The sequence below is a fragment of the Prunus persica genome, chromosome G8, assembly GCF_000346465.2.
Source record: "Prunus persica cultivar Lovell chromosome G8, Prunus_persica_NCBIv2, whole genome shotgun sequence".
NCBI lineage: Eukaryota > Viridiplantae > Streptophyta > Magnoliopsida > Rosales > Rosaceae > Prunus > Prunus persica.
In genome coordinates this window covers 3,065,338-3,084,191 of record NC_034016.1, presented here as the reverse complement: position 1 = coordinate 3,084,191, position 18,854 = coordinate 3,065,338, and the positions used below count along the sequence as shown (strand labels likewise).

Here is an 18,854-nt window from a genome sequence, read left to right as displayed (position 1 = left end):
TTTTTAGTAAAGCCCTATATAATAAGATTGTTTCGTTTTATTGGCTGGAAAAATATGCTTGGTGAATTGAATGAAGAAAAGGAAAATGAAACAAGGACCTATGGCAGACTGCTGTGTTGGCATGACCAACTACTCTTTTGAGTATTTGAGGAGGGAGGGAGGAAGGTGGGAATGCTATTTCTGGATTGAAGGATCCGACAAGGCAATATTCATACGATAAGTTGACGCATATGACAAATAAATAATTATATAAGCACAAACAGCATTATTTGAACTTTAGCTTAATTCTTTTGAATTAGTGAAAGCAAACCCACGTCAAGATTAACAATATCTAATTCACTTCCCTGTTTAATCATGTTACTAATGATATAATATTTGATGGGGGCAAGTTTAACACAAAAAAAGGGATGTTTTCAAGTGGTTAAGAGCATTTACTCCAACACTCGAGCTCCTATGTTCGATTTCCGCTTTCCTCAATATTGCTTCTATCTGGGAAAAAAAAACTAAATTCCTCATGTAATTACCACTCAGTTTGATTGACCATAAAAAGAAAGATATGCACAGAATTTCAACTGGTGGAGTTTGTCATAACCAATAGCACCAAAAGAGCAGAAACAAAAGCATGAAAGCAATTATCAAGTTGTTCCTATAAATAGGCTTACCATATTCTAGGTTGGTATCCATCTTCCACAACCTCAATTTCCATTACTTCCATGTTGCCTTTAAATTGCATTAAAATGAATTCCTTCTTCGGCAAGCTCCTGTGCTTGATCCTATTGATCTTGAAGTACCGCTATATTTGTGCCACTGATCCTACTGATGGATTCACCCTTGTGCCACTAACAGAAGAGAACTTCAAGTTACAGAAACCCTACAACGAACCCCTCGATGATCGTTACAGTGACAAGGATGGAGTTCGAAGTTTCTGGATCTACAACCATGACAAGCCATTCAAAACCGATAGCACAACTAGGCCCCGTTCGGAAGCGCGCATAACGGTACTCTCTCTCTCTACTTCCCCGTCCCCCCAAACTCCTTCCTATGGCAATAACAAGTTGTCTCACTCGGGTTTTCTTGCAGGGTCATGACTATTCTTCTGGGATTTGGCAATTCGAAGGCTATGCATTTGTGCCGAGTGGTACTTCTGGGGTTACAATAGTGCAGATCCATGGTGCAGCTGAGGGAGCTACGTCTCTACAATTAAGGATGTATGATGGAGATATCAAATACTACAAATACAACGTAGTAGCTACCAATCTCTATGATAAGTGGTTCAGAGTAAACATAATCCACAATGTTGACAAAGGGAAGATAATAGTTTTCATCGATGGTGTCAAAAAGTTTGTGGTGAAAGATCAGGGACCAGGGGACCTGTATTTCAAATGTGGAGTATATGCTGCACCAGAAAACTCGAGCAACTACATGGAATCACGGTGGAAAGAGATCAAACTTTACAAAAAATGATGGGATTTGTAGAATATTTCTATTTACTATAGCTAAAGTATGCTGTTACAGTGTCTATCCATCTATCTATCTATCAGTCTATTTATTGAAGTACAAAGCTATGGTTTGACTAGAACTATTTTAACTCTTTCCCCCTCTTCTATTTCGCTTAAAGTAGATTTTATGAGTGCCAATCATACAGGGTTTAGTAGCACCTTTATAATGTATAAACTAAAATTGCCTGTGATCTCAGCCTCCAGCTACCAAGTAAACAACTCGTACAATCAATAAATTTCTTATTAAAAAGATGAACAAACTGCAAAAATGTTCTGGAAATCTAAATTTCTAAATGAACTATGTGAGGGTGTGATAGAATTGTTGACTCATATAAGCAGTTTCTAGAATGTCACATGATTACAGTTCTCCAAGTGATTCAAACAAACTCAATATGTAATGAACTATCCGACATGGTACCGGGTATCTACAAGCAAACATCACTTTGTACATGCCTTCGAACACATTTGTCAATCTGTTACAGGTAATTCTTCAAACCCACAAGTATGTTTTGTTCTTTCTTTTTCCTTTGGGGAAAGTATGGAAAGCTCAAGAAGTAGAATGAGGAAATTTTCAAGAAATGTACGTGACCAATACTGTTGGAATGTAATCCTGCAGCTGCTTTCTTGAAGCCGAAGTCACCAAGCTCTATTTCTATCATTTTATGTTTATTTTATTTGTGATGTAATTAGAACCATTGGATCATAGTCCAGGTGAATTCTCTAGCTTAGATTTGGGATGACAAGTGTAAACACCTCATAGGGTGACAGCTGTAATTCGGTTAGAGAAGAATCTCTCTTCTCTTTCCTCTACCGAGCACACTATGTAAGCCAACTGTTTGTGAAAATGCAATAGAACAGTTCCTTCTCATTTTTCTCTTCTTCTCTGCAAAATCTCCATTTCTCTAAATATTACAAAACCTTCATAAACTAAAATATAAAAACAACCATAGAATTCTAACATGGCCTCAAAGCCAGGTTCGGTTGGTTGCTGGGCGTGAATCTGTGAAAATCGAAAGCTGGTGTTTGGTTGAGCTGAAATCGAGCTCACTCAACATTCCAAGAGGCATATCTGTTTGAATCCGATATCTAATATGGCAGGGTCAAGCACTGTTGAGCTTCGCACGCCAGTTTTCAATGGAGAAAACTACGAGTTTTGGAGCATTCGAATGAAAACCATTTTGAAATCTCATGGGTTGTGGGATTTGGTTGAAAATCTTTTTGATGTTTCAGATCCAAAGAAGGGAAAGGAAAAAGAAGAAGGATCTAAGGCTGCTGAAGTGGAGAAGTCTACGATGGCTGAGATTTTGATGAAGGATGCTTGTGCACTTGGATTGATCCAAAGTGCAGTCTCAGACCAAATCTTCCCCAGAATAGTGAATGAAGAAACCTCAAAGGGTGCTTGGGGTATTCTAAAGCAGGAGTTTAGAGGCGATAAACAGGTACGAAGTGTTAAGTTGCAAGGTTTACGTAGAGAGTTTGAATATACTCGTATGAAGGATAGTGAACCATTGTCTGTTTATATCGCTAAACTGTTTGATTTAATTAATCAAATGATGAGTTATGGTGAAGAGTTGTCCAGAGAAAGAGTTGTGCAGAAATTGCTGATTAGCTTGCCTAGATCATATGATTATATATGCTCTGTGATTGAGCATTCTAAGGACCTTGACACTCTTGAAGTTCAAGAAGTGGTTGCATCTCTGAAGAACTTTAAGCTCAGATTGGATAGGCATACTAAAACCTCCACAGAAAGGGCTTTTACTAGCCTGAATATAAAGAGTAAAAACTCTAAGAGTGGAAGCTCTTCTGGAAATCACAAATCTCAGAAGAACTAGAAGTCAAATGGAAAAAATTGGAGTAACAAGTCTAATTCTACTCCCAAATCAAATGCATCAAATGAAGGAACCAAAACACCCTGCAAGCATTGTGAAAAACTGCACTATGGCAAGTGTTGGTTTGAAGGAAAGCCAAAATGCAAAGGGTGTGGAAAGTTTGGACACATACTCAGAGATTGCCATGGAAATCAATCTGTACAGAAGGTGAATTATGCAAACCAAATTGAAGAAACTGGAACTTTGTTTTATGCTTACAATGTTGTGACAGATGTGAAGATGAACAACTCATGGTATGTTGACAGTGGTTGCAGTAACCACATGACTAGAGATGAAAGGCTATTGGTTGATATTCAAAGGAATGTAAATTCCAAGGTGAAAATGGGGACTGGAGAGACAGTCCAAGTTGCAGGGAAAGGCACACTTGTGATAGAAACCAAAGTGGGCAGAAAGCAGATTCAAGAAGTGATGTTGGTGCCTAGATTAGAAGAAAATTTGCTTAGTGTTGGGCAGATGATGGAGCATGGATATTGCCTGGTATTTGGAAAAGGAATGGTGACAATTTTTGATGACTGGTCACTGCAAAATCCTATTGCTAAAGTTCAAATGACTAGCAATAGGTGCTTTCCTCTCACACTGGTGCCAGCTACTAAGTTGGTGCTGAGAGCAAGTGTGACACACAGCTTGCAAACTTGGCACAAGAGACCGGGGCATCCTAATGATCAAAGCATTAGGCTACTTGAAAATCAAGACATGGTTCATGGCTTGCCTAGTTTGGAAAAGGATCTTGAGGTTTGTGAAGGCTGCAAGCTAGGAAAGCAACATAGAGACTCATTCCCTGCAGAATCCACTTGGAGAGCTCAGTTTCCACTAGAATTGGTACACAGACATTTGTGGACCAATGCAAATTGCATCCATGTCAGAAAACAGGTATTTCCTATTATTCATAGACAACTGTACAAGAATGGCTTGGGTTTATTTTCTTAGAAATAAATCAAATGCTTTTGAATGCTTCAAGAAGTTCAAGGCTATGACAGAATTGCAAAATGGATATAAGGTGAAATGCCTAAGAAGTGGCAGAGGTGGAGAATTCATGTCAAATGAGTTTCATGAGTATTGCAGTGAGGTTGGAATACAAAGGCAGCTGATAGTAGCATATTCTTTTCAGCAAAATAGAGTAGCTGAGAGAAAGAACAGAACTGTGATAGGGATGGCGAAGTCTATGCTACATGAAAAGGGTCTTCCTTATGAGTTTTGGGCAGAAGTTGTTAATACTGCAGTATATCTACTCAACAGGTGTCCTTCTAAGTCTTTTAAGAAGGTGACACCATTTGAGGCTTACACTGAAAGAAAATCAGGTATTGCACACTTGAAAGTGTTTGGATCTTTATGTCATGTGCTTATCCCTTCAGCATTAAGACACAAGTTGGAAGAAAACAATCACAAATGCATTTTTGTGGGCTATGGACTTTGTGAAAAAGGGTACATATTATATGATCCTAGAACTAGAAAGATTATCTTGTCTAGAGATGTTTACTTTGATGAAGATGCCTCATGGAAATGGGAGAATACTAGTAATGTAGAGTTGAGAATGCCTACGCAAATTGAAAACCAAGGTAATGCAGAACATGAACAGATGGTATTTGATGAACCAACTCAGTTCTTGGATACTCAAATGCAAGTCGAAGAAGATATTATACCTCAAGATGAGGAAATACTTGACAGGTCTCAAGTTTTTGATCACACACCTCACAAGTGGAGGAGGAGCATTAATGAAATCATGGCAAAATGTAACATGTGCATTATGGAACCTGAAAGCTTTGAAGAAGCTGATTTGGATGAATCATGGAGAAATGCAATGAAGGCTGAATTAGATATGATTGAGAAGAACAATACATGGGAATTAGTTGACAGACCATTTGACATACCTGTAATTGGTGTCAAGTGGGTCTATAAGATCAAACTTAATCTAGATGGCACTGTGCAAAAAAATAAAGCTAGACTGGTGGCTAAAGGCTATTTACAAAAGCCTGGGATCGATTACAATGAAACATTTGCCCCAGTGGTAAGGCTAGACACCATCAGAACCTTGATTGCTCTTGCTGCACAAAAGAAATGGAGTTTGTATCAACTGGATGTGAAGTCTGCCTTTCTCAATGGCATTCTAAAGGAGGAAGTCTATGTTGACCAGCCATAAGGCTATGTCCAAGAGAATAAAGAAACCAAAGTGTACAAGTTGAACAAGGCTCTATATGGATTGAAACAAGCTCCAAGGGCTTGGCATGATGAGATAGATGCCTACTTCAACAATGCAGGATTCAAAAAGAGCTCTAGTGAAGCTACTCTCTATGTCAAAACTAATGACACTTCAAGTATTATTATTGTCTCACTTTATGTAGATGATATTGTCTATACTAGTAGTTGTTCCAAATTGCTTGAAGAATTTAAGCAAGATATGATGCAACACTATGAGATGACAGACTTGGGTTTGTTGCATCACTTTCTTGGCATGGGATTGGTACAAACAGATAGGCACATCTTTATTCATCAAAAGAAATATGCAATGAAGCTTCTTGAGAAGTTTGGAATGAAAGATTGCAAGTCAGTGGCAATTCCACTTGTGGTGAATGAGAAACTGTGCAAAGAAGATGGAAGTGAAGCAGCAAATGAGAGTGAATACAGACAGATAGTAGGGAGCTTGCTTTATTTGACTGCCACAAGACCAGATGTAATGCTTGCATCTAGCTTACTTGCTAGATTCATGCACAATCCCACAAAGAAACACATGGGAACTGCCAAAAGAGTTCTGAGATACATACAGGGCATACTTGATTTTGGCATTGAGTTTGTGAAAGGGAAACAACTACTCTAATAGGGTATTGTGACAGTGATTGGGCAGGGAGTGAGGATGATATGAGAAGCACCTCAGGATATGCTTTCACACTAGGCTCATGCATGTTTTCTTGGGCTTCTATCAAGCAAAACATAGTGGCTTTGTCCACAGCAGAAGCTGAGTATGTGAGTGCTGCATAAGCAACTTCATAGGCTAAGTGGCTAAGATTTGTGCTTGAGGATTTTGGTGAAGAACGAGTAGAAGGTACACCAATCCTATGTGATAACACTTCTGCTATTGCAATGGCAAGGAATCCAGTTCATCACCAGAAAACTAGACATATCAGTCGAAAATTTCATTTCATTAGGGAAGCCATTCAAGCAAAAGAAATTGAGCTAATCTACTGCAAGACAGAAGATCAAATAACAAATATTTTGACCAAGGCTATGCCTAAGGATCGTATTGTTAGTTTAAGAAGCCTACTTGGTGTGAAATCAGCTAAATGATTAGAAGGGAGTGTTGGAATGTAATCCTGCAGCTGCTTTCTTGAAGCCGAAGTCACCAAGCTCTATTTCTATCATTTTATGTTTATTTTATTTGTGTAATTAGAACCATTGGATCATAATCCAGGTGGATTCTCTAGCTTAGATTTGGGATGACAAGTGTAAACACCTCATAAGGTGACAGCTGTACTTCGGTTACAGAAGAATCTCTCCTCTCTCCTTTACGGAGCACACTATGTAAGCCAACTGTTTGTGAAAATGCAATAGAACAGTTCCTTCTCATTTTTCTCTTCTCCTCCTCTGCAAAATCTCCATTTCTCTAAATATTACAAAACCTTCATAAACTAAAATATAAAAACAACCATAGAATTCTAACAAATACAAACATAGTTCTGGGTGATAATTAGACAAACTAAATGTTACCGGGAATATGTAAAAATCAGTGTCCATGAATAACAAAACAAGCCATGACGGTCAAACTCAATTGGCCCTGTCCACGGTCCTATGATTGTGTGCTTGCAAAACAAGGTTGGAGAAGATTGGGGTACAGCATCAAAATAACAAAGCAACTATTCAAGTAGGTTTTTGTGCAAGACCTGGTATTTATATTTCATAGGTCAATCAACACTAACACAGCACTAAATAATGAAAGACTGGGAACCAAAAAATTGATTTAAATAATTGAGCTCGATTGAGCACGGTTATATTCTCATTTTGTCAGTTTAACTAACTGAAAATGAAGTTTGGTGCAATCTAATTCTGTTACACAAGCTGTGAGAAACCTACATTAGCTTGTAAACAATATTATCAATCAAACCCACACAGGGAAGCCATGAATGAAATGAATGAAACACCAAATTAAAATGATATGACTATAAAAAAAATTATAAAAAATGAAGAAGAAACATATCTGTACAACAGTACAAGACACTGAAAGAATCCTACAAACCACATGGCAGGCAGCACCACTTCTCAAGTTGAAGAAAGAACCACACGAAAGGGTTTGGAAGTTCATCTTCCTCTGAAGATGAAGTTGGCATTGGTAGCACAGGAGGTAACTGCCGATGAAATGCATCAACTGCAGCAGCTACACCGTCTTCATTCTCTATCAACTTTGCTATTTCTAGTACCCGAGATTTAACCTAAGATGGTTAAAGTCCTGGTTAGAACAAATGCATGGTGTTGCTATGTTGCTGCAATATTTTCATAGTAACCACATGACCTCTTATCAACTAATGCTACTACTGCTCAAAGTATAGCCACATAATTTCACATATTCTTTGACTTCAAGACACTACATTTAAATTGCAAAATGCAAGACCAACTGTAAAATAACAATAGAATGCTTTCTTCCTTTTTCATATTATGGGAGTTTACAGCCTTAGGATATTCTTCCTTAATTTACAATACAATACAATGAAACATATGCGCACATCTCTAGAATCTCTAAATGTCATTTTAATTTGGTAATATTCTCCAGTTGTTTATGTAAGCGACTGTTCAAGCAGGTAGACAATGCATTGTGTGTGATCTGGCTGAAAATACTCAAGTTTAAAGAAATCTTTTGTTATGCTCACATAATGTAGTTCAATATGAAACCTAAACAAGTGACTTGTTTTGGGATTATGGAAACAAAAGAAAGAAAATAAGATTATGAAAGGACTCTGTTTTTGTGTTTTTTAAAGCGATCATCTTCACCCAAATAACATTACATGGGAGCTATGTATTTTTAGTTAAGAAACTATAATTCAAGTCAAAACGAGCAAAACATTGTGAAAACATCTTTGATATGCATTGTTTGGCCCATTGCTTAAGCTCTAGTGGTTTATTTGTTATCTAATGTAGTGTCAGAAAGAGCTCTTGTTGCAGGAGGCCTCGTGTTCAAACCCCCCAATTCTCATCTCCAGTAATTTGTTGATTGCAAAGTGCAAGGTGAGGCTGCACCTATATAATAAGCCTCTCCACGTGCAAGATGGGGCAATACATGAACGAATGTGTGAGCTCGATATACATTGTTAACTCATTCTTTAACAGTTTAATCTGTTGGGGGTCCAGTGGTTGTAACACCCTGAAAGCACACACACACACACTCTCTCATGCATGTGTAATCTCTTCATGAATAAAATCTATAGCTAGGTTGTATTTGATTCAATAAGAATTAAAAAATATTAGGTATGAAAAGCAATCTTAAGTTGTCACAACTTTGAAAAATAACTAGAATAATGAATGCCATAAGAGTTAAAATAGTATAATTATTTCCATATTGTACTGCACCCGTCAATTTCTTCATTCAGATGATAAATAATTTTCAAGCTAACATGTTTTCTAGATAAAATAGGCAGAAATAGAAATTAGAAATACCTCTGGCTCCAGCATGAATCTGATAGCATTTGAAAGGCTCTCGACACTGAGCTGAGAAATAGGTATTGGTGCAGGCCCCAAGCCTTTCTCATGTATCCTCTCACCCCAGAAGAACTGATCTCCAAAGAATGGCACTATGGTTGTTGGACACTGTTCATTGTAAAATAGTGCTGTTAGATCATCTCCAACAAGTTTCAACTCCCTTCGAATAATAAATAAATAAATATATCTAAGAGGTAAAAATAGCTTTAATTGTCACAGATCGTTGAGACTATTATCCAACCCAAGACCACACAGCAATAGATGGAGACGCCTAAGATCTTCTAGACTACTATGCAAGGCTTCCATTTACCCTTGTTGGATGATAGTCTTAACAAGCCCCTCACGTGTGTGTCGCATTCAAGCCAAAAATGTGGACAACTTAAATGGATGAGGTAGGAGTGGGAGCACATGTGGCCATTAGGCCCAACACATGGATGACTTGCACTAATACCATGAAGATTTTGTGAGTTTTCTTAATATATTCTTCTTAAGTGGAGGATTCATTAAATCTTACAAAGACTAAACTAGTAAATATACAATAATAAAGCATAGATTAAAGAATAGAGTTGACTTGAGAAAGCTATACACAGTAACTCATAAAAACAAATAACGGAAATTAAGAAAGTTGTGTAACATATTATGTGACTAAAAGTTATCTTGTATCACATAATATGTTGACTCATTCAAAGTAATCTTCAAAACATTGATCACAAAATACTTTCTTTTCTTTTTCGGCTTGGCAAGATTTGAATCAAGAAACGACCCCAACTCCACTCCACCCTTACCACCTCAGCCACAGGCCAGGTGGGTTGATGCCAAAAAGTCTCAGAAACATGTAAAGATAATGCATCCATTATCCCAGAAAGTATGGATATCAGAACAACCACACCGACTGAAAAGAATCTTACCCCAGCTCTTAATCCTGTAGCTGTGGTTCCAGCACCACCGTGATGAACCTGCATATTAGTGGTAGAATAGCTTCAAGTTAGCTGACCATCCCCACACTCTAAACAATAGATATTTAACAAAAACATGCAGTAATAATCAATCTCTACAATTTTTTCTCAATTGATTTACCCACAGTTTGTTACTGTATGGCACTTGGAAATTTTCGAGTTTCTCTAAAGATTACAGGAGTAATAATTAGTTAAAAAAGAACAAAAAGTGAAACCTACTACTCATCTGTAGACTAAAAACTAACCATTTCTTAAAGAAAAAAAAAAAATTTTAAAATTTTTTTTGTCAAAAAATTAAAACAATTCACCTACATCTAAAAGGTCCCTTAAACTTGACCAAAAAAAAATGCAACTCACTACTGCTGAACATTGAGGAAACAGCCAATCGTGAGGACAGTCCTCCAATAGGAAAACATTATCAGATGCTTCTGTAACTGCAACATGGAAATCAAATTAGACAAAAGCATATCAGATGCTTTATCATTAATGCAAAACAAGCGACTACAACTGATTGTCTTTTTCCTTTCTTTTTTTGGGTAAAAATACCCTTATAACAAACATGTAATTTGATAGGAAATACAAAAAGTAACATGAAGTATCAATTGAAATTCGAAACACAAAAAGGAAATACAAACAAATGGGAGAGTATGTCCAAGGGCAAGCATATGTTAACAATAGGCATTATATAAACCAATAAATTATGGGAACAATCTTTGACGTAACCATTACAACAAACATGTAATCGGACAGAGAATACAAAAACTAACATGAATATCAAATTGGCATTCAAAACAAACAAAGGAAATAAAAAAATGTGAGAGAGAGAGAGAGAGAGAGAGAGAGAGAGAGAGAGAGAGCGTATGTCTAAGAGAAAGTATACGTAAACAGTAGGGTTTACAGACCTGCTAACTTTAATGCTATCATGACCCCAATCAAATTCCAAATCTTACAAAAGTATCGTCCCAAAAGATGTAACCTTTATTAACCCTACTGTTTCTTACCAAAAGATGCAACAGAAATTAATTAAAAAAAAGGAAATGATTCCAACTATAATGGCGATATAGTCCAGTTCTATATCAACACGGACACTGATTGGAAAACCAAAGTGCGTAATATGTAAAGAACTATAAAATACAGTGGAATTTCCAAGGAATATCAGATTCAAGCATGAAATTTTATTGGAAAAAGAATAGACACTTACAATTCCCCAGGTCCCCCCAACCTCTGTCAATTATTCCTCTCTGTCCTGTATCTTTCAACGCCTCCAATATAATCTCCGTAGTTTTCTTGGGATCCTCAAGTGGCTTAACAAGCAACAGGTGTAGTTTCAGATTTTAGTGTTTTCAAAAGTCATGATGAAAACATGATTTTATCAGCCACGAATGTGAATCATGAAAGAATGAAAAGGTTTACAGAAAGAAAGATGGATATCAAAGTACTAAAACAGCACAAAAAAAGCCATCCGTCTATACATATCCCGCCTCTGTCTTCAAAAGAAAAATAGACTTTATTATGTCCATAAATTATCATCCAGATTCCACGTAAGGACAGAAATATCTAGAGGTAGAAAATTCAAGTCTACACTATATGCAAAGGTAGGAACATTATCATTTTTGGAAATTAATTAGTATAGTTGTCAAGCTACTCAAAGAGCCCTTGGAACTTCGTTAACAGAAGATACATACAATATTAGACAAGATAACCGTCCATTTTCTAGGAACAAGGTTAATTCCCACCAGTCTTTCCAAATTTGATATAAGATCTGATTATAACATAGCATGTACCCTTCCTCTCTGTTGGAGCAAAGCATCATGTACAGGAGCTTAAATCTTTTTAGAGTATAAGAGCCTCTCTTCTAATTGTGATACTTTTGAAGGAAAAAATTGACAAGAAACTAACAGAAGAAAATTTATGAATAAAACAAAAAATAAAAAAGGAATACACACTACAACTCGAATCACTTCATACATGAGATCACATACCATGCTTCCGAAGCCAATATATATAGGTTTCGACCCTTTCTGAATCCACTGAACAAACTCATCTTGAGGTTGATGCTTTGACCCAAGGTTTAGGAAACAATAACCAACGACATCCACAAGAGGTCCCCAGTCTGCAAGTTTTATACATTGTCAAACCTTCCATCAAATATAGCATAAACATTGCATACATTGACACTGGCAGTGACTAAGACAGTGGAGGGTGTCAAATGACAGCTGTTATATTCATATTGAGATGAACTCCATTAAACTTTCAAATTTAGCATAAACATAGCACACATTCACACTGGCAGTGACTAACGCAATGACTTACCACTTGGCTTTGGCACAACATGAGGGCTCCACATATAGCCCGTTGGCAAATGAGATATTGATCCATGGTATGTGCTGAAGTATGCAATAGGAGCAAGCTTCAACTTCTTTTTTCTGAAATCATTAATATATCCCCTAATGCCCCACCATATCAGCAAATCCACAACAATATATGAAAGCTGGATGTGGCAAAGACAAATGGAAATAAATTTGTCATGAAGTTAGTTCAGTAATTCAAAAAATATGACAATAAAATAAATAGAAATAGAACACTAAACAAAGAGCATACCCAATAACCAGCACTTTGAGGTACACGTGCCAGTGGGTGAGGAAATTCATAAGTAGGCCTGCCTATAGAAAAGATAGGTAAGATGGCATAACATAGAAAATAGTTCCAATCGAAATAAACCAGTATTCACATGCTACTGGAAAAATAATAATAAATAAGAGCATAAAATATTTAAACTCCATTAATTAGAATCTCTTGAGTAATTTCATACATGTCAACTTAAAACATCAATGTAGTCCATGTGACTGAGAAAGTCTTTTGCAACCATTTCTGCTTCTGGATGGTATATATTAAGTAATAATTATATTTGCAACACTTCACTTGACACTTTCTAAGATCTAAACTAAGGAAGAAACTTATGGAGGTAAACCTGGCTCTTAGATATCAAACACTGGTGAAGATCAAAAGGCTCAAAATGGGAGCATTCTGATCCCATCCATGAAAGTGTTTTAATCCTGGACCTAACAATCTACGATCACCTCTTGTGTTGCTTCTTTTTTAGCCTCTTACTAGAATGGTACTGAATATACATATAGGGGAACATTCTCTAAAAACAGTCTACCATATTTTCCGACTGTCAATTTGAACAACTTCTCAAGTGGATTCTTGTTTGAATGAGTGGTCTAGAAGATTGACAGGTCAAACACAACATGTCAGATTGTCTTCCAAAAGAACATTACTTGAGACACATACACATGGATATTATTATACTCATGTATACAAGACACGTGTAAACAAGTGAAACTGGGCCATCTTATTGTTGACTTAGTACAAATATTATTCCAAGCATCGCTCTAGTTTAGAAATATAGATTCTTCAGGAGAAGTAAAAGTTGACATGATACATGTATGCAATATACATATGTGAGCCCTTAAAGTGAGGATGTTTGCATTTTAAGATACATGCGAACGTCCTCTCTCGGGTCACCCTGAAATGCAATTCAGTGATTAGAAAGGTCTGTTGCTTGGGTCGCTCCTTAAGCATCATCCATGTAAAAACTCACCAAACCGGTAACTGTTTGGCCATCTAAATTTTTCGAACAATCTGTCAGCTAAAACCAAAATTACTTTCATTGCAATCAAATGGCTAAACAATTTTCTGTTTGGCTGATCTTTTGCATGGATGATTCCTAGAAGAGAACCTAAGAAATGGGCGGTTCCAATCATTGGAAAGCAGACTGGAGATACTTTTTTATTTTTTTTTAATGCAAACACTCACCTGAAAATTATCCAAGATTTATGTTTCACAATTTGTCAAAGAACATTCAATTTGTAAACGGTGTTTTTTCTGTATCAAAAGGATGCAAGAAAAGAACTGGTCAAAACTCACGTCCATGGCATTGTGAAGAAAATATGAAGGGGTACTCCAAGAGCTTCAGCAACATGAGCGTGTCCTGCAAGACAAGAAGTGGTTAAGAATATGTTCATATATTCTTATATAACAGGAGGATAAGGTTAAGACTTAGTTCCTCTCTCCTCAGACAACATATTCCACCAAAACTATTTGACTTTAAGGAATTAGCAACCACGGAGACATCTATTTACTCTTAAAAGCTGCACTAGAAATAATGTCTCATTCTCCAATAAATAGTTATACTTCCAAGTTGTAACTGGGCCAGGCCCAATATGTTATACAACCATATGTTACTAAGTCTATATTTCAGTGCATGGCTTCCAACCACTGTGCTATTCTCCTAGATCAATGGGGAAACTATTCTGATTTCAAGCTCAATAGGACCCTGCACCCAATGTAAGGGAGGGTCTAGAGTTTCAATTAAACTTGATTAGAATGGCATGGTCCAGTAATAAAAGATGAGGTAAGACGCAAGAAGTCTGAAATGAAGTGTTAGCATTTACACAAGTGACACAACATTTAGAGAAACACACAGGACCAAATCATAAGCTAAGAACACAACTTTCTAATTCTATTGTCAATAAAAGTTCATTCTAAAACCCTGGCATAGACAGCAATACATTCTGAATTAAAGAAAATATAACTCAATTGAAGTGACATTAAATATTCCACTTGTGAGAACTCACCATAAGCAGGAGGGTTTGCAATAATTGCCTGTGCCTTAAAAGGCACACCAGTTTCTATATCTGGTTCTGTGCAGGCTGGAAGAAGAGATTCAATAATTGCCTTCAGTTGCTTTCTTTGTATAGATATTTCTGCTGGCCCGGATGGAATTAGACCCTTGTTTCTGGCCATATCTAAAATTAAAAGGCATTGAATTTCAGTTATTCAATAAATAACTTGAGGGGAGGATGTGATACATTAAATATATTTAGACATGTTAAAGATTGTCCTTCAATTTAAATTCCAAGCAATGAAAAATCTTCAATTTTGGCTGAAAAATCTTCAATTTTGACTAAAAAATATAGAAGTTAGTAATTCTAAAGCAGTCAACAATCAAATATTTAACTCGAGTTTCACACAAACTCTTACAGATTGACTTTCATAAGAAATTATGGAGAGAGGATTATGGAGAGAGGGAGAGGGAGCATGAGCCAGAAAATTATTAATGCTTCTGTCACACCTCTATAGAATCACATGGTAGAACTGACCACATTTCAGGCAAAATAGACAGGGACACAGGAAGAGAATCTACCAACAATATCGCCACAAAAATAAGATAATTTGCAATAATTATAAAAAAAAGTATTTTTAACATTAGGGACCTCTTACATCCTGCCAAAACACGAGGATCACCACCCAAAGGATAAAAATCTACACCAGCCGACTTTACAAAAGCACTGAAGTTAGCATGAGTTGCCAGCCTAACATGATGGCCAAACTCCTGCAAGAAAACATCAAACCATCTAAAATCATTAAACCATGGCGAAAATAAATGTAGACAATAAGGTAGGTACCCTACATTATTTTATAGCAAGGACAACGTTACAATTATTAACCTATCCACATCCTTTTAGCCCAAAACTTTGAGACGCTATATATCACAACAGTGGTACAAAACTAAGCTTCAGAATGCACTCATTGGACCGACAAAACAACACCTAACCATAAAGATATCAACAATATCTGCACTTGCTTAAGAACCAGTAAATCAAGCAGAATCCGCATAACATCTGTATAATAAAAATTTGTATTACAAGTACAAACTGAATGCCAAGGTTACATGGATCTTAAATGTAATCTGGATTGATGAAATGTTGATTTTGAAGGAATTCTTTCACACTGAAGACATATAATGATATTTATAACTATAAATACCTACGAAAATACTAAGAAATCAGTGGCATCAAAAGTAAGCTATTCAAAACAAAGTCATCCAGTTATGTTAGACATGCCTGAAATCTCTTCGCCATAGCCAGAAAAGGCTGTACATCTCCTCTTGTTCCGACCACAAGTATGGCAATTTTCAACCTTGGAATTGACTTGGTAGTACTGGAAGTCATATTATCAAGATTGACAGGCACATCTTCAATACTCTGGAGCTCTAACAACTCAGAGGCAACAGGTGCACTTTTTTCTAAATCAACTTCTACTGTTCCATCATTTTGTATCTTGACCATCTCAACAATTAATTTTTTCTGCAAACCAAAAACAAAAATAATGATCAACCAAGAGGAGAATGAACCACAAAAATGTGCAAGAGTACATAAAACCATCTACATTTATAATTTTGTTAATGCTGATTTGGAGGATGGAGGACAACTAGCAGACTCAGTGGTTGGAGCCACTAAATTATTTAGCAGTGATATAACTCAATTTATGTCATTATTCTGATTTAATCATCAGGTCCGGAAACAGTATAAGATACTGTAAGACAGGGACGGTGTCGGACACTCATGCTTTGCAAATAAAATTAGGGAACAACATTCATCATTAAGTTGCAGTTGCATGAAAGAAACTAGCCCAAACAAGCATGTTTGTAATGAATAATGCACATCTCTTGTACCTTCTGCAGTTAGACAAATAAAAATTTATACGCAAACATGAGTATGGCAATGAACTAGCTCATGCAGATGATGGTATCTACCTTTTCACGCTCTGACAGTCTATCCAGCTTGAAGTCATGCCTGGGAAGTCCCTTCTTCTCAGTCATGGATCTAGAGAATTTAATCTCATGATCCTCAATTAGTAAACCTTTGGGAGTACCAATAGGTGCAGTGATGTAATGGTCCAAGCCTTCATTAACATATGCTTAGGTATCAGTGAGCATATATAAAATAAACACTAAAAAAACAGAACAACATAAGGTAAAGGTGTTCTAATATGCTGTTAAAGTCCAACAACATCAGGGGTCAGTACGATCATATCATCCTACTAATTGGATTAACGGTTCAGATCATATCATCCTACTAATTGGGTTATCGGTTCAGATCATAATCAGACTATCCAACTAATGGGATCATAATAAGATTCATGTCATCCTACGATCCAATTACAAGCTTAGTAATAGGTTTGGCCACAACAATAATGGTGGATATAATCATATAAATCCCTCAATTTTATGGTCTGAGTTGTTTCCACGATTTAAACCATATAAAATTTTACTTTTTGTTTCTTTTTTGGTTTTGCTCTACCACTTCAATCTGGGCATCTATATTTTATGTTCCAACACTTAGTTACATCTAGAAGGAACTTCACAAAGTAATTTCTGATTACTAAACTATAGATAAACATACAGTAATAACTACAAAGGTATAGCTGCTTTTGTTGGTTTTCGTTTTCCCATTGTATATACAAATAAGTTAACAAACTCTGGTTATGTAGAGATAATATCAAGTTTCTCGGCCAAATAATAGTAATTCCATATTGTCTAGAAATGCTTAGAAGCATATAGTTCACACTAAAGAGAAAGAAGCTGATCAACTCTCTTCCCGGAAAAAGCTTCATTTTAAGTCCTTCAATGCATAACAAACAAGAAAAGCAACAATAACTCAGACTACGTGGGCACTAACCTCTCTGAGGTGAAGAACCAACATTGATCTCCTTTGACTGAAAAATCTCTAAAACCGAAGTGTGCCTAGAAGAATTTGTCTTCTGATTCCTCTGCTCCCGAAAAGAACCTGCATCCAAATTGTTCATTTGAAGACTTATTATATTATCCATTTCTAGTGACTTATAATAAATTCCACAAGCGTGCTGAAAATCCTTACTCTGTTCTTGGCTGCTAACACTTTCCTCTACCAAATCTTTCAAGGGATGGTCAACCCCATTACTCCCCATTTTGCCTAGTGCAAGGCTTGAGCAATCGAAACCCACGAAACCACAACTCCAACAACCTTAGTTTCACTTCCTAATATCCAAATTCTTGAATTCACTAAAAAGTGAATCTGAAAGCATGAGGCAATATCAACATCAACCAAAACCACCACCTAATCCCAACTGCAATAACTTACAATTCAGTTCCCAGTACAAAAATGAATCTAATGAAATTGCTGTTGAGGATGTTAATAAAGACAAACAACAAAAAAAGACACACCAAAACAACAACCCTCAAACCCTTTAAAATCACTTCCCAATGTCCAGAACCTCAAGTACAAGACAGAGAGAAGAGCTGAGAAACCAAGAAAGCCCAACCAACAACCACGACCCACCAGTCCCTCAATTTCAAAAACCTTAAACAGCTCCACAAAGAGTCTAAATTATTGAAATTTAGCTGTTGCATACGCGGATCATTGACAGCTCTACTTGCTAACTGTAATTTGACCCACCACTACCAGTCAGTCAAAGCACAGAACGTTTGGTGGCCAAAAGTTTTAAAGTTTAAACCGCCTTTAAATCCCAAAAGCAATACCAAATTGAAGAAAAGTGAACTTTCAGCAAAGAATCCGAAAAAACAAAAACCAATTTTATGGGTGCTGCTGAATTTTTATGGCCAATAAAATATGGCGCTTCAACTCAACTCAAGTGCTAAAGAAAAGTCGAAGAATTGCTACAGACAAAGGGAACAAACTTGAAGAAAATTTCCGGGTCTTTGAGTTGAGAGGTGGTTCTGTTGTAGCAGCAGCAAAAGACAGGGGAGGGGGGGCAAAGGAAGCTTCTCACTGTCTGGATTTCAATGAACATGGACATACATGAGACAGAGTTGTACGGGACTGAGTCCTGACTCGTGCAAACTCTAGTGCTTCTAATTCATGTCATATCAAATATGTGCTAACTCATCATAACACCACTTTAATTAAATATGAATTTTCAACTTTGCCCTCGTATCAATTCTTATCGCCTGGTTTGGGGATTATGATTTTTCTGATTTATTTTTA

General features: G+C 36.6%; 4 protein-coding genes across 5 annotated transcripts; 3 read left to right on the top strand and 1 right to left on the bottom strand.

Moving 5' to 3' along the window:
* On the top strand, positions 616-1,573 carry LOC18767710 (citrate-binding protein). The gene is made up of 2 exons (XM_007199108.2): positions 616-998; positions 1,081-1,573. The coding sequence occupies exons 1-2, from the start codon at positions 714-716 to the stop codon at positions 1,462-1,464; spliced, it is 669 nt and encodes a 222-aa protein (XP_007199170.2). The 5' UTR covers positions 616-713; the 3' UTR covers positions 1,465-1,573.
* On the top strand, positions 2,591-3,331 carry LOC109950638. The gene has a single exon (XM_020570247.1). The coding sequence runs from the start codon at positions 2,591-2,593 to the stop codon at positions 3,329-3,331; it is 741 nt and encodes a 246-aa protein (XP_020425836.1).
* LOC109950637 (uncharacterized mitochondrial protein AtMg00810-like) lies at positions 5,892-6,200 on the top strand. Its single transcript, XM_020570246.1, has one exon. It carries the CDS (start codon positions 5,892-5,894, stop codon positions 6,198-6,200), a length of 309 nt encoding a protein of 102 aa, XP_020425835.1.
* Positions 7,320-18,762, bottom strand: LOC18767610 (sterol 3-beta-glucosyltransferase UGT80B1). 2 transcript variants are annotated; one of them, XM_020570749.1, is made up of 15 exons: positions 17,748-18,762; positions 17,550-17,657; positions 16,625-16,773; positions 15,933-16,175; positions 15,310-15,421; positions 14,664-14,834; positions 13,954-14,017; positions 12,625-12,682; positions 12,337-12,514; positions 12,006-12,136; positions 11,225-11,327; positions 10,336-10,457; positions 9,976-10,023; positions 9,026-9,175; positions 7,320-7,806 (listed from the first exon to the last, which is right to left on the bottom strand). In XM_020570749.1, exons 1-15 carry the CDS (start codon positions 17,815-17,817, stop codon positions 7,606-7,608), a joined length of 1,908 nt encoding a protein of 635 aa, XP_020426338.1. In that variant the 5' UTR covers positions 17,818-18,762; the 3' UTR covers positions 7,320-7,605. The 2 variants fall into 2 exon arrangements, with proteins under 2 accessions (XP_020426338.1, XP_020426339.1); XM_020570750.1 differs by having other exon boundaries at positions 10,381-10,457.